Source organism: Zeus faber (assembly GCF_960531495.2).
Source record: "Zeus faber genome assembly, chromosome: 15".
NCBI lineage: Eukaryota > Metazoa > Chordata > Actinopteri > Zeiformes > Zeidae > Zeus > Zeus faber.
The window spans coordinates 18212782-18228314 of NC_137194.1; the positions used below are offsets into that span (position 1 = coordinate 18212782).

The 15533-nt window shown below is 43.2% G+C and overlaps 2 protein-coding genes across 3 annotated transcripts in view; both read right to left on the minus strand.

Moving 5' to 3' along the window:
• Window positions 1-15533, minus strand: part of LOC307240981 (protein phosphatase 1 regulatory subunit 3A) — a 354017-nt gene that overhangs the window by 185153 nt on the left and 153331 nt on the right. The window lies entirely within an intron of this gene.
• Window positions 1-15533, minus strand: part of ccdc187 (coiled-coil domain containing 187) — a 22418-nt gene continuing 6885 nt past the window's right edge. The window contains exons 3-12 of the mRNA XM_080015674.1: window positions 14580-14642; window positions 14278-14416; window positions 12817-12907; window positions 4994-5072; window positions 2220-2353; window positions 2030-2107; window positions 1753-1887; window positions 1507-1601; window positions 1333-1427; window positions 1-1211 (exon numbers count right to left, since the gene is read on the minus strand). Coding sequence (XP_079871800.1) covers window positions 1063-1211; window positions 1333-1427; window positions 1507-1601; window positions 1753-1887; window positions 2030-2107; window positions 2220-2353; window positions 4994-5072; window positions 12817-12907; window positions 14278-14416; window positions 14580-14642 — 1058 coding nt within the window. The 3' untranslated portion in view covers window positions 1-1062. The remainder of the gene's footprint in view (window positions 1212-1332; window positions 1428-1506; window positions 1602-1752; window positions 1888-2029; window positions 2108-2219; window positions 2354-4993; window positions 5073-12816; window positions 12908-14277; window positions 14417-14579; window positions 14643-15533) is intronic.

A 15533-nucleotide genomic window follows, 5' to 3' on the forward strand; every position in this document is an offset into this window, starting at 1 on the left:
GATAAATAATTTTTAATTCAGTAATAAGGAGAGAACCTTCACAGAATACAGCAGGTTTAAATGTACATAAGAAAGAACCCATGTCCCTGTTATTGAAGCTGATGGAATCAGTTCTTTATACATTTTTTCCGTTGCCATGACAACTCGAGGGACTATATAAGCAGAAACGTGGGGCGACCACATCCACACGTGCAGATTAAATATCGCTATGATAAGGTTGTTTTTCACAACAATAATCTAGTGAAGTGTTGAATATGTTTATTACAAAGGGGCTGATACATATTTCAATATATAATTATTAGATAGCTCGGTTGCTTGATTAAGTGCATAAACCCGAACTTATGTCAGAATTCCTCGAAGAGAACATTTGACGGAAACTCCCAATTTCGTCCCCTAACCACATCACTCAGTGTTTACAGGAAAGGGTCAAAGTAGTTTCTTGTTACATGAAACATGTACAGTATGTTAAATCAGTAGCAGTATTAAAGGTCAAGCAGTGACGCAGGGGGAATTCCCTTGGCATTCACAAATGGAGGGATGAGATGACAATGAATTACTGCAGCAGATGTGTGTTGAAATGTGTGACAGTGACTAGTAACTGGTTTGACTTCCTGCTAAATTGGGGGGGGGGGGCGGGGTTCCTTTTAGACAGAATCGGGAGAGCTATTTGAAACACTATTTACAAAACTGAACAGCCTGGATACTTGGATCTATCTCCTCTGCACCTAGTTAAATACAAATGAAAAGTTGAACGATAAAAAAATAATAATAATACACAAATAAACCCTCTCATCAACACTGAAGACTTGAGAGAACCGTTTTCCCCTTGGATAAAGAATCGAGACACAGGCCATGGAGTCTTAATTCAACACGGAATATTTCAACTAACTACGCCTCGTTCCCCGGGTTTTTCTTAACCTGTTAAAGTGCTCTTATGGACAGCCTGAATAGAAAAGCAAACTCCTGGAGATTCTCAGCCGCGTTCCCGGGTACAGAATATGAGCTAGGCAGCACGACGGGGGCCTGGCGCAACGGAAAAGGTTGCTGCGGGCCTACGCTCTGCTACTGCTGCTTACAATTCTCCTTCTTCTCTTTGGGCTTGGTGCGGCCTGGTTTGTCACCCTGCCGCTTGGTGGGCGGGATGAAGGCGGGTTCCTCCAGCGGATCCTGAGCGCTGGGCTGAGGGACGGAGAGCGACGGACAGGCCGGGCCTACGGGAGGGGAGGGAGAGCGTGTACAGTGCACGGTCCAACTGCGATAATGGTCTGACATCATGTAGAATAATATCCAACAGTGTCCAACACGCTACACTGTTTGTTCAGAGGACTGTACCACTTTGTCCGGTTCTGAGGCCGCTCTTGTCCCTCCTCCTCGCCTTGAAGGTCGGATCCAGCTCCTCGGCAATGTTCCTGATCTGCTGTGCTTGTCTGCAAGACAGATGCATTGAGAAAAAAGAAACAACGCATCCACAGCCCATCACGTTCATGCAGCAGTATGGACAGTTACGTGATGGTGGAGATGGGGCTGGGCGGCTCGTTCTCCGGGGAGTAATCCTCCGTGGGGGAGGGGAGGCCCTCGGAGTCCAGCCTCTCCCGCTGACCCTGCACGGACGGACACAGGACGCTCTGGTTGTCATTTTGTATTACACCATGTCTGCCGTTTGTCCTGGGAAGCTGTTTTTATTCATTTCTTATATGGAAGCGGTGTATAGCTTTCGAGTTTCCACATTTTCCACAGACTTTCCATCGTCACCTGTCTTTCTCTGGCCGCTCTCCTGTCGTGGTGACTGATCATCTCTCGGTGCTCACGCCACGACGATGGGCCTTCCAGCTCGCGAGACCTTCTTTTCGATTTGATTTCCTGCTTTTGCATAAATCGGGCAATTTCCTGGCAGAGAAACACAAGACACGATACAGTTCGACAGGCTCTGAAGATGTGTACTGACTGCAAACAACAGGATGTGAAAATGCAACAAAGAACTCCAGAAAATATTATTATTTTTCCTATTAATCAGCCTCCTCCATCCCACCTCATCCTGAGCCACTTGTGCCACTCTGAAGTCTCCCGCCTGGGGAGAGCTGCGTCGAGGGTGGGGCGGCCGAGAGCTCTGGAAGAAACATGGCGCAGAGAACGTTTTAATCCCCCCAGCAAAACAAATAAACTGTTAACTATCCACAATTAGAAAGCTAGTTGAGCTTCACTTCACATTCATCTCGTACTTCCTCTATGGGCCGCCGCACCCGCCTGTCCTCCTCCTCCTGCAGCCTGCGGGCCAGCTCCTCATCCTGGAGGACCTGCTGCAGCTCCGCCAGGTCCAGACCTGCACCCCTAGGCTGGGGGGACAGCGTGGACCCTGTCGGAGAGGGAGGGCGGCGTAAGACAGGGTAGAGAGGAGCAGAGGAAACTACGGAACTACAGAAAAAAGGAACTGAGAAAGAGAATAAATAAATAAATTACAGAGTACCGAGCGAGAGGCTCCACATTGAAGAAGTAATTTACAGCACTTCAATCACAGCGAGAGATGAGAGGACGCAGGGAAAACAATGTGAGATTTGCATGAAGATGAGGGGAAGATGAAAGCGCGACAGAATCGATTCAATTTCAGGTTAAAACAGAATAATCACCCGACACACAGGAAAGACTCGCACTCAGGTAGTAGAGCCACCACCGAAGCCCAGATCACTCCAAATCGGACGATGATGGGAGGAAGAATGAGAGGAGGAGACACACACGGGACGAGGATCCCCCTGGGCAGGTTGGAGTTCCAGCTCTGGGTGTTACCTGTGCTGACGTCCCGTGACAGAACCCTCCCTGACACCCTCCTGCCTCTCAGGCTCTGGCTTCGCCGCAGGACTCTGCGACGCCGACTCTCCTGTTCCTCCTCCTCCTCCTGCTGCTGCTGTTGCTGCTCTTCCTGTTCCTCTAAGCTCAGCTCTTCTTCCTCTCTCTTGCGCCAGTGCCAGCTTTCGCTCCTGCTCCTGCTGACTCTGCACTCGCATCTGGAGTGTCCTCCATCCTCCCTCTCATAGTCTCCTCCGCTGGACCGTGCTTCTGGTTTGAGCTCCCCCCTTTGCCACCTCCTGCTGCCCCCCCCCGACTCCCCACCGGGCTCCTCGCAGACCTCGCTCGTCGCTTTGTGTGCCGGGCTCCTTGGCTGTCTGGCGTTCCCATGGTAACTGTGCCTGGCGAGGGCAGATCTCTGGAAGCCCCTCAGAGGGGGCTGGGAGTCACGGTATGAGGCCTCGCTCCTGTGCAGGTGCAGTGGCTGGCTCGGTCGGCTTTGGACTCCATGGGGTCCCTGAGGGGGTACTGGAGGTGGTGGAGCGCCATGCCGCACAGCGATGCCTCGTTCTCTCAGGACCCGCCCCAGCATCTCCCATATACCAATGTTGCCATCGTCATGGTAACCCTGTCTCTGGTCCCGGAAGTGGACGTGTTTGTCGGGGATCTCCCTGGAGGACCAGGTCCTCGCCAGGTCGCCATCCCTCCGCCTGTCCCTGTCGTGCAGCCGGACAGACTCGCTGCATCTGCGTCTCTGCCCTCCAGCCTCCTCCGGCCTCGGACCCCTCCATCGCTCTCCGTTTCTACGCCGGTCGTCACGCTCCTCTCCATGGTCCCTCCCTCTTTTGTCCTCCGGGGGGTCATATTCAGGGTGCTCATTCCATTCTCCTCGCTCCTCTTTCCTGACACTGCGCTCCTCTCTGAAGCTGCAGTGCGAGTGGAGACTTCTGTAGTGTTTCTGCCTTGGCTCGCTCAAAGACACCCGGCGTCGACAAGGGGCAGTGTCTGCCCTTTTAAACGACCCCCGGGACCCGATGCGTGACCGTTCATAGAAAACAGAGTCCGAAGTCTCAGAGTCCTCGCTCGAACACTCTAGTGATTGATCACTGATTCTCCTGACGCAAACTCTGTGTCCTTCATTTGACAATGGAGTTGTGTGTTTGCGAGCCACTGGCCCTCTGGGGGCCTCAGGCTCAGACAAGTCAGACTGTGTGTGAGAGGAAGAACAGTGCCCCCTGGTGGCAGCAGATGGTTGGTGCGGCCGCTCTCCTCGCTGCATGCTGCTGAGCGTGTGCTGGTGTGAGGATGGAGAAGAGGGACCGCCGGCATCATCTTACGTTAAGCAGAACATGCAAACACAGAAGCGGGGAGGGTGTTTGGAGCCATAAGAGCACATTTTAGGGAAATGCAATGGATGATGCAACTACAACTACTACATGGAACCACAAATACATCACTGTTAGAAAAAAAAAAAAAAAAAAAGGTATGAGACAAATGACACATTGATATTCCAGATCTAGAGGAGTCGGCTGCAGCACCATGGTGCCATTCCATCACCTGGAACTGCTTAAAGACAAGCACTGACCATGATAAGCACAACAACAGCAGCAGCAGTGTTGGGAAGAAGCTAGGCAACTGAGCTCTAGTTTTATTTCAAGTAAGAACCATCAGTGATAAATGACTACAATAAACATTTATATCTCTTGCTTCATCTTTAAGGCACAAGATTTAAATAATATGGCATTAAATGACTTTGACATGACGGGCAATATGACATTAAATGTCGGTGTACCTTGGGTGTCAAGTACCGTGTCACTAATCAGAACACCACATCAAATTTTATGAACCGAGACAGAGGACATAAGATCGATGTTCTCAAACCATAAAATGATCAGCATTGTTATACTGTCACTCACAAAACAAACTGATGCAAATAAAAAGTGATAGATTGTGATGATTTGTTGATCAAGGTTATAAACAAAATGCCGCATTTATACATTTCCAATACAAAGCTAAACATTCATTGGAAAAACCTAATATACATCACCGTTTAAGTACTGTAATATTTGAATTGCAGATTGAATAGTTTTCAATCATGCAATGTCTTGAATAATACTACTTTAATAATAAACTCTAATAATACTTTAGACACTAAAATTAAAATGGCCCCTGTTTGCAAACCAATCAACAAAACAAAGGAGCAGCTTTGTACCGTCACTGAAGCTCTCCCGGGCTCTGCTGCTACTCCTCCCTCTCCACTCCTCTTCTTCCTGGATTTGTTTAGCGATTTCCTGTGGAGAATCAATGGTGTCAGTTATTTGGTTCAAGTTATGGCGATAAATATAATTACAAATACTCTAAATACTAGGGATGTCATGGTTCTCCAAATCGACGATTCGATTTGACTTTCGATTATAAGGTCAAGAATCGATTTTCAATTTAAACATACGGTATGTATTATTTTTTTTTCCCCCAGCACTGACGGCTATGCCATTGTGAAGCCCCTTTCACACATAGTTGGCATGTAAATTACAAGGATAACTTTTCCAGCACCGCTAGTGAGTTTCACTATTCACACATGCAGCTACATTCAGGAAAATCTTCGTCTTGCACCTTTTCACACATGCCATGATAATGCCGGATAGATGGGGCAAGGAACAGTTCAGCGAGGGATGGAGCAGAATGCATGCAGCTCATTCACTTGCGTGCACAAAGGGGATGTATGTGGACATAGCATGCAAATAAAAATAAATATGCCTATGAAATAAATTCAGAAATAAATAAATGAGGCAATAAATATAAATAGTCTTGAATCGCATGCCATGTTGCAGGTGCACCTGCAGACACGTGCTCCCTCTCCCTTGGAAAACAGTACAGTTCGTTTTTTGTTATTTTGAACGTTTGAATAGGCTATTTTGGAAAAGAGTAAAGTTTTTATTACATTTTGAATAGGGCATTACAAAAAAGAAAAAAGAAAAAAAGATTTTTGATTTTACTGTTGACATGGAGAACACGGAGAGAGTGGGTCATTTACTCGGCACATTTTAACATCCCTAGTGTGTACATGCGTTTAAATAGCATAAATAGACTATACATTTAAAAATAAGTAAATAAATAAATAAAATAAAATAAAATAAAACTAGATAAATAAATAAATAAATATATAAATAAATAAAGGGCAAGTCCGAGCCAAATTTCATGAAAGTCGGTTCAGAGACTTCGGAGGGCCTCGCACCCCCAGCGCACACTGCACTTGTTCACCGGCGGATGTTGACCTCCCCAATATGGCAACCATGTCAGACAATATTACCCACAAAAACACGGGGAGAATCACAAACCTACTTGTAATTTAGAAGTTCAAAATCTAATGCTCATTTCGATCGACTTTTGATTTCGAATTGGAATCGTGACAACCCTAATAAATACAATAACAAATACAATGTGGTGCACGTCTCTCTCTGGCTCCCTTGTGGGAGAAAATGCAGATTAGTGCTCTGAATTATGTTTCATGTCCTAAGACAACAGCATTTTTTGTAACTTGCGCAGCTTGTCTTGTTTTGCAAATTAACTCACACGTGGTTCACATGAAGACACTGTCCTTTAAGATAATGCCATACTGTAAAGACCAGATCACATTCCTTCTCTACTCAACCTTGTGTAGCGATAAGAAATAGCCCCGGGAGCTTTAGAGTATTGTGGTTTGTTTATAGCACAGTAAGGTGGTAACTGTGACCGGAGTTTGACTGTTAATCATTGTATGGGGGAAACACCAGGTGATCTGTGATTAGGGAGGTGTAGTATTGTGAATGACATCAAACCAATGGCACGCAACCTCTCTCTCAGTATAAAGGCCGGCTTCTTCAAATGTACAAGAGCGTTTACAGCCCTTCACTGCTTTTAAAAGTGTATCTCTCTTTTCTCTACAGAATAAATGACTATACTCAGTTTGTTTCCTGTAGCGTGACAGGGTTATCTCACCCACCACGCAGTTAGAATTCTCCAGTACCCTCCCTTCCCTCCAATGGATAAATAAAGGGTTTAAATGCAACCCAGGGTCTGCCAAAATGTTGTATTGCATGATGATGAGTGGCACGTTTCTAGAATGACCACATTTTCAGTTGACGAAAATAATTACAATTATAATCATTCGTCCGTCAGCCGTTCAATCAGCCCTTACACTTACCACCAGGCCAAATGGAACAAATTTGACAAATTGTAAAGAAAACAAATTGCAATATATAATCGATTCCCCGTCTCCTTGTACATGCTCAAATATTACAGTGGTATGCTCTTTTCAGCCACTAGATGACAGTGCAGTGTGAAGAAACTGAGCTGGTCCTGGTTTCCCCAAAGGCAGAAGTTTGTGATCTGACAGTTCAGGAATCCTTAATATGCTCAAGAATCACTGGCAGATCACTCAATCAGTGATTAACTGACAAATTATTATTAAATGATATTACTAAATGATTATTACTAGGCACTAGTGAGTTGTATAGTAAGATTTCATACAATGTGTTGTATCGTAAGGTTTAATATAGTGAGTTTTATAGTAAGGTCTAGCATAGTGAGTGGTATAATAATGTTTAGTATAGTGATGTTTAGTATAGTGAGTTGTATAGTAAGGTTCAGTATAGTGAGTTGTATAGTAAGGTTTAGTATAGTGATTTGTGGAGTAAGGTTTAGTATGGTAAGGTTTAGTATAGTGAGGTATATAGTAAGGTTTAGTATAGTGATGTTTAGTATAGTGAGTTGTAAAGTAAGGTTTAGTATAGTGATGTTTAGTATAGTGAGTTGTAAAGTAAGGTTTAGTATAGCGAGTTGTATTTTAAGGTTTAGTATAGCGAGTTGTATAGTAAGGTTTAGTATAGTAAGGTTTAGTATAGTGAGTTGTATAGTAAGGTTTAATATTTGTGTTTAGGTTAGTGAGATGTATAGTAAGGTTTAATATTGTGAGTTGTATAGTAAGGTTTAGTATAGTGAGTTGTATAGTAAGGTTAAGTATAGTGAGTTGTATAGTAAGGTTTTATATAGTAAAATTTAGTATAGTGAGTTGTATAGTAAGGTCTTGCATAGTGAGTTGTGTCATAAGGTTTAGGATAGTAAGGTTTAGTACAGTGAGTTGTATATTAAGGTTTAGTATAGTGAGTTGTATATTAAGGTTTAGTATAGTGAGTTGTATATTAAGGTTTAATATTTGTGTTTAGGTTAGTGAGATGTATAGTAAGGTTTAATATTGTGAGTTGTATAGTAAGGTTTAGTATAGTGAGTTGTATAGTAAGGTTAAGTATAGTGAGTTGTATAGTAAGGTTTTATATAGTAAAATTTAGTATAGTGAGTTGTATAGTAAGGTCTTGCATAGTGAGTTGTGTCATAAGGTTTAGGATAGTAAGGTTTAGTATAGTAAGTTGTAAAGTAAGGTTTAGTATAGTAAGGTTTAGTACAGTGAGTTGTATATTAAGGTTTAGTATAGTGAGTTGTATATTAAGGTTTATTATAGTGAGTTGTATAGTAAGGTTTAGTATAGTGAGTTGTATAGTAAGGCTAATATTTGTGTTTAGGTTAGTGAGATGTATAGTAAAGTTTAATATAGTGAGTTGTATAGTAAGGTTAAGTATAGTGAGTTGTGTAGTAAGGTTTAATATAGTAAGGTTTAGTATAGTGAGTTGTATAGTAAGGTTAAAATAGTGAGTTGTATAGTAAGGTTAAAATAGTGAGTTGTATAGAAAGGTTTAGTTTCGTGATGTTCAGTATAGTGAGTTGTATAGTGGTGTCCTGCTTAGTGAGTTGTGTCATAAGGTTTAGTATAGTAAGGTTTAGTATAGTGAGTTGTATAGTAAGGTTTTATACAATGAGTTGTATAGTGAGGTTTAATATAGTGAGTTTTATAGGTCTAGCATAGTGAGTTGCATCATAATGTGTAGTAAAGTGATGTTTAATATAGTGAGTTGTAAAGTAAGATTTAGTAGAGTGAGTTGTATAGTAAGGTTTAATATAGAAAAGTTTAGTATAGTGATGTTTAGTATAGTGATGTTTAGTATAGTGAGTTGTATAGTAAGGTTTCGTATAGTGAGTTGTATAGAAAGGTTTAATATAGTGAGTTGTATAGTAAGGTTTAATATAGTGAGTTTTATAGGTCTAGCATAGAGAGTTGCATCATAATGTGTAGTATAGTGATGTTTAATATAGTGAGTTGTAAAGTAAGGTTTACTATAGTGAGTTGTATAGTGATGTTTAGTATAGTGAGTTGTATAGTAAGGTTAAAATAGGGAGTAGTCTAGTAAGGTTTATTACAGTGAGTTGTATAGTAAGGGTTAGTATAGTGAGTTGTATAGTAAGGTTTAATATAGTAAGGTTTCGTAAAGTGAGTTGTATAGTAAGATTTAGTATAGTGATGTTAAGTATAGTGAGTTGTATAGTAAGGTTCAGTATAGTGAGTTGAATAGTAAGGTTTAATATAGTAAGTTGTATAGTAAGGATAAGTACAGTGAGTTGTGTAGTAAGGTTTAATATAGTAAGGTTTAGTATAGTTAGTTGTATAGTAAGGTTTAGTATAGTGATGTTTAGTATAGTGAGTTGTATAGTAAGGTTTCATATAGTGAGTTGTATAGTAAGGTTTAATATAGTGAGTTGTATAGTGGTGTCTTGCATAGTGGGTTGTGTCACAAGGTTTAGTATAGTAAGGTTTAGTATAGTGAGTTGTATAGTAAGGTTTCATACAATGAGTTGTATAGTAAGGTTTAATATAGTGAGTTGTATAGTAAGGATAAGTATAGTGAGTTGTGTAGTAAGATTAATATAGTAAGGTTTAGTATAGTTAGTTGTGTAGTAAGTTTTAGTATAGTGATGTTTAGTATAGTGATGTTTAGTATAGTGAGTTGTATAGTAAGGTTTCATATAGTGAGTTGTATAGTAAGGTTTCATATAGTGAGTTGTATAGAAAGGTTTAATATAGTGAGTTGTATAGAAAGGTTTAGTTTCGTGATGTTCAGTATAGTGAGTTGTATAGTGGTGTCCTGCATAGTGAGTTGTGTCATAAGGTTTAGTATAGTAAGGTTTAGTATAGTAAGGTTTAGTATAGTGAGTTGTATAGTAAGGTTTTATACAATGAGTTGTATAGTAAGTTTTAATATAGTGAGTTTTATAGGTCTAGCATAGTGAGTTGCATCATAATGTGTAGTAAAGTGATGTTTAATATAGTGAGTTGTAAAGTAAGGTTTAGTAGAGTGATTTGTGTAGTAAGGTTTAGTATAATAAGGTTTAGGTTAGTGAGATGTATAGTAAGGTTTAATATAGTAAGGTTTAGTATGGTCAGTTATATAGTAAGGTTAAAATAGAGAGTAGTCTCGTAAGGTTTATTACAGTGAGTTGTATAGTAAGGTCTTGCATAGTGAGTTGTGTCATAAGGTTTAGTATAGTAAGGTTTAGTATTGTGAGTTGTATAGTAAGGTTTAATATAGTAAGGTCTGGTATAGACAGTTCTATTCTAAGGTTTAGTATAGTGAGTTGTATGGTAATGTTAAAATAGTAAGTTGTAAAGCAAGGTTTAGTATAGCATGGTTTAGTATAGTGAGTTGTAAAGTAAGGTTATTATAGTAAGGTTTAGTATAGTGAATTGTAAAGTAAGGTTTAGTATAGTGAGCTGTAAAGTAAGGTTTAGTATAGAAAGGTTTAATATAGTGAATTGTAAAGTAAGGTTTAGTATAGTGAGCTGTAAAGTAAGGTTTAGTATAGTAAGGTTTAGTATAGTGAGTTGTATAGTAAGGTTTCCCCTCCTGCATTCAAATTCACATCTAAAAACAGAAAGTCTGTCTGACAAAAATGTGGAGGAAAACAGAAACTTGTTTGTTCCATTTCACATCCTAAAGTTTACTTTTATAATTTTAAACGGTCGTATTCCTGCTGTTATGTATATTACTAGTGTGGTTCGAGCAAAACCAAACCCACTCAACGCTGGTGGGGAGCTGAGTGGGTTCGCAACAGAGGAGAAAGTGGGTCTGTGCACTGTGTGGGCTGCCTCAGACACAAGACGCTGAATAGAACACCACGCTGGGTGACTTAGTGCCATTGTGGTGTGATCTGGCACCCTCAGAGCAGCTATTGAGGGTGAATCCGGCGCTATGTGGCAGGGAGGACTATTTCAGGGTCTGACTGAATGGAAAGAACGAGACGATGGAGACCTACAAGAGAGACAAGCCATTCTTTCATTTCCTTTGACCCTGTGCTGCTGTGGTGTGAAGGAAGAAAGTGCAGAACTTCTAACAGGCTGTGAAAGCAGGACTGTTTAACTTGAATGAACACCTTGTCACTCTGGAGGGCCTGTGCGTCACAAAGGTTCTGCTGCATGCCTGTCCACACTACTATTACACGGCCATAATTCCTGAAAGAAGCCAGGGTTGATTCAACTGCAGTCAAATCTATCAATTTGTGATACGGGAGAACAAGGAAATATTTCACACCAGTTTTGATATATGGCCAAAGAAATAACACAATCACTCACAGCAACACTGTGACACTGTAGTTTGAATGTAGCGTCTGGTTGCCTCGAGGAAAACATTACTTATCATATGGCAGCAGTTGAAGCATTTTCCCCCGACAAGCTATATTTATAAAGAGCAGGCTGCGTGGTGGGATTATAACCCAAACCATGAAGGGAAACAGTTTGTTTTGCGCTGCAGTCAGCGAGTGTTGGGCCAGCCCGCCTGCTTCAGACGACAACTAGCAGCTTGCTGTGGCAGGTTAGCTGTAAGAGTGCCACGGGGATCTGGCATTTAAGAGCGCACAGCCTGGCGCCTTCTGTTCCTTAATTAAAGACGGGATCTACAGGGAGGCTAATGTTTAATCAACACTCAAGGTCAGAAAAGCTGATGTTTGCATGGCTCATTATCTGGGTCCAATGCATTCCCCAAAAACATGGTCACTGCATTTACTGGCCAGAGGGATGGACGCATCCCGCTGACAGGGGATCAGGTGAGGTTTAACATGAATTTCTGTGGAGAACTGGGCAACGCCTTTGGTTTCAACTCAAGACTCCTCATTGCAATGAACTTCAACTCAGTTTCAGCCTGAGCCCCCCAAGTCAGTCTGACCGGCCAGCCTGCCTGCGAACAAGGGGCCCTCACAGGCCTCTTCATGACGGTTCAGTCTAAAAAAGGAAACCATCGGGCAAAGGAAAATATTATGCTGAAGTGCCCACGTGACGTAGACCAGCTTAGCAGTCGGCCTTTTCCCACTGATACAGCTCAGCTCCAAAAAACATTGCTCTTACATTGATTATGAATCAAAATATATTTTGTATTGCATATGGACACAGACACACGCACACAAGGGGTCAGCCTTCGATGTGTACCCAGTGAAGCAGCTGTGATTTATGAGAACCATCTGAGCAATCTCCCCGTGTTTCAGCCAGCGGATGAATTGTATTATTTACTAAATCATGGACGGGAGCCAGTGCTGATCTGCAAACACAAAGAATTCTCTCACAACTCGAGCCTGCAAGGGTTTAATGTAGTGCTTAGCCCCCACGCCCTCTAAATAAACACAACTGCTGTTTGGAGAGCAGTCTTTAAAAAGCCATGGGCAATACTTAGTAGCACCCAAAAATCCGTCTGAATCTTGCACCCGATTGATAAAAAAAATCTTCCTGAATATGTCTAAAATTCCCATTTGGGGCGCTTTGTTGTGCTTGCGTGCCTCCTGATAGTGCATGTCTGGAGCGAATTACTAGCGAAAGCACTCGAGCCGTCCTCCAGATGTGCGGCCGACAGCCTGCGTCTGTGCTTGAGCGCTGACGGAGCTGGAAGAGGCGTCTGACAGCATGGAGGCCCAGAGCGGCACTTGGCTGCAACCACTGCTCGTTAGAAGCTCGTTCTGGTCCTCGGAGAGGATAATAGGACCGTGATGCACCCTGATCTGCTGCAAACCGGTGGATAATTGGATAATATGGACAAAGTGTTTGAACATGCCAGCTTTCAGGCTCGTGCTGCTGTTCTGAAACGACCTGGGAATCGTGCTGCACGTGAGGAGAACCCAGCTCACCTCGTCCTCTCGCTCCCGTCTGTGAGCCTCATCCGCACACAGCTGCAGCTCCTCCTGGATCACACGAGCATACTCGCAATCCTGCTCTTCTCTGATGGAAACAAACAAACAAAACTATCAGCGACGTACAGTGGAAAGTATTCATTCACAGTTCATGATAGACAAGCATTTACTTCTAATACCCAGCACCTACACATACACTGTGTTTAATTGGTTATTTAGAGCTGTGTTTCACATAAACACACACACACACACCCACACACACACACACGTTACACTACTGTTGTTTTTTTTGTTTGCTAAACCTGTGCTGTCAGCATGCCTGGCCTACAACATGGAGTATTTGTATGTCATTGCATCGAGGACAGAGTTAGTGTGCAAGTGGAGTTCAACTTCTCAACCTGCAATGCAACTCTTTATTAATTCTTAAATCGTCAAGAACTACATAAACATAGAAACAAACATGTACACGGAAAAACAGAAACATCAGACGACAACATGCATCAAAAAAAAAAAGTTAATTAACTCCAGGGAAACTGGAACAGCAATTTGGCCTGTGGCCTCTTCCTGTCATAGTTATGGCAGTAAATGAGGAAAAGGAGAGGGATGTAACCAGGAAGGTGTTGGGTTGTGTTCAAAGCAGGTGTTGGTGGTGTGTGTGTGTGCCTGTGACGAGACCTGTGTGTGTGTGTGTGTGTGTGTGTGTGTGTGTGTGTGTGTGTGTGTGTGTGTGTGTGTGTGTGTGTGTGTGTGTGTGTGTGTGTGTCTCCCCACCAGTGAGTGTACAGGACTTGTCCCAATTGCTTCTGGTGAAAAAAGTCTATTATATTGTAGCGCCTCTAAGCAGCGGAAAAGGCCCGAAGCCACCCCTAGGTCCCGCAGCCATACAGACACCCCACGGCCGCAGGAAAGCCCCGAGCACATGGCCCTGTAGCCGCAGGAGACCACCCCAGCCCCCAGAGAAGCTGGAAGCCCATGGAGCAAACCCCATATTCAGCCGCAAGCCCTGAGCGCCCATCCACATAGCCGAGTGTGCGCAGGCCACTAATATGTCAGCCACTGCCCCCCCGTCGCCTCCCCTGCCACCGACGCCAGCGGCCAGATATATGGGCCCGCGCACCCCAACACACAACAGCAAGTTGCCCCCCCAGGGGCCCCCGAAGGCACCCGGCGGCGCTCTCCACAGCCCCGCCAGGTCGCGGCATAGCAGAAACCACCAGGCGCAAGCCGCCAGGACTCGAGTCCAGCCAGCAGGGGGCCCAGCCGGCAGGGGGCCCAGTCGGCCAACCACATCCCCACAACAACCCACCAGCGCCCCGCACCCCAGAAAACCCCAGTGCTCAATGTGTGCGGTTGGCAATTGCAGTTAAAATTGCAGGGGTGTGGGGGTGCGAGTCCTAAACTATTTTTTCATTTGAATGTTTTATGTGCTGAAAGGTTGTGTTTCAATGCGGCATGTACATTTGTCTGGAGGCCTGGCGGAGCAGTGAGCTCTGCTGCTTGCGGCGCTCGTCCTCCTCATCCTGCAGCCGCTTCGCCATGCGGATGTCATTCTGCACCAGCTGGTTCTTCTGGATGTTGGTAGTGTAGTAATGCTCGACTGGAGGGAGAAGCAGCAAAACACAGCTAGTGAGACCCAGTGTCTAAAGTCAACATCCATGTGGAGCCACAGTACGGAGCATTACTGTAACTCCCATTATTGAGGGTGGTTCAACATACACATTCTGTAAACCTGGCAGATGGGGGCATAGTGCGGTACTTACTCTCCTGTTCCTGCAGGCTGTGAGCCAACACACTATCCTCCAGCACAGCAAAGTTCTGGCACACTGAGGAAAGAAGCACATCACACCAACAGAGCGAATGTTTTAGGGATACTCCAGTTTTTGTGGAAATGTGTTTTTTATCTGCGCAGTTACATGCTTAAAGATTTTTGATACATAACCATTTATCAATTTGGGATTATATACTGTAGTGCTGCATCAAGTGAGTTGGGGTTGCCAGGTAGGAACTAAAATGCATTGCACCACAACATTACCGTCAACCAAACCCAGCTGAAGAACTGGCAACCCTACAGCACCAATGAGTTTCATAGGCAGCGCACAGATGATAATCACCCATGGATAAATGGTTGTGTGTCAAAGATAGTTCTGAATGCAGCTGCATTTTAACAACCCACTTTTATGGTTTGATTTTTGTTTGTCGTAATGACAAGATTTGTTGCTTCAATAACTCAGCTTTTGAGATACAAGAAGGTGTAATTCCCTTATTTCACAGGAGCTAGGCGAGATGAAGCATTGAGGCCATCACTATCTCGGTACGGGACAAGTGGTGTGAATCGGGGAATTTCTCTCAAGAAACTCTATATCCTTTAAAAGTTTGATTTAAAGTTGATCCTCATATATTGTAGTTGACAGGCTCAAATTTATGTCTCAGCTGTCCTAAGTAACGTTCCAAAATGTCCTAGATTAAGACGTGTGACCCACTAAAATACAAAAAATAATTTAAATGACAATGTTTAGACAACACAAACCGTGCACACAGTGTCCCTGCCAGAGCAGAAACAATAGGCAACCGTTAATTACTGGCCCTCGATGACTGTTTACACCACGGGCTGAGAGACAAGAAATGTTTTATAAAGCTGGCAAGCGTCCACCACACTACCATAAATTTACTTCACTTCTTAAATTCTTGACAACGTCCATAAACTGTTTTTCACC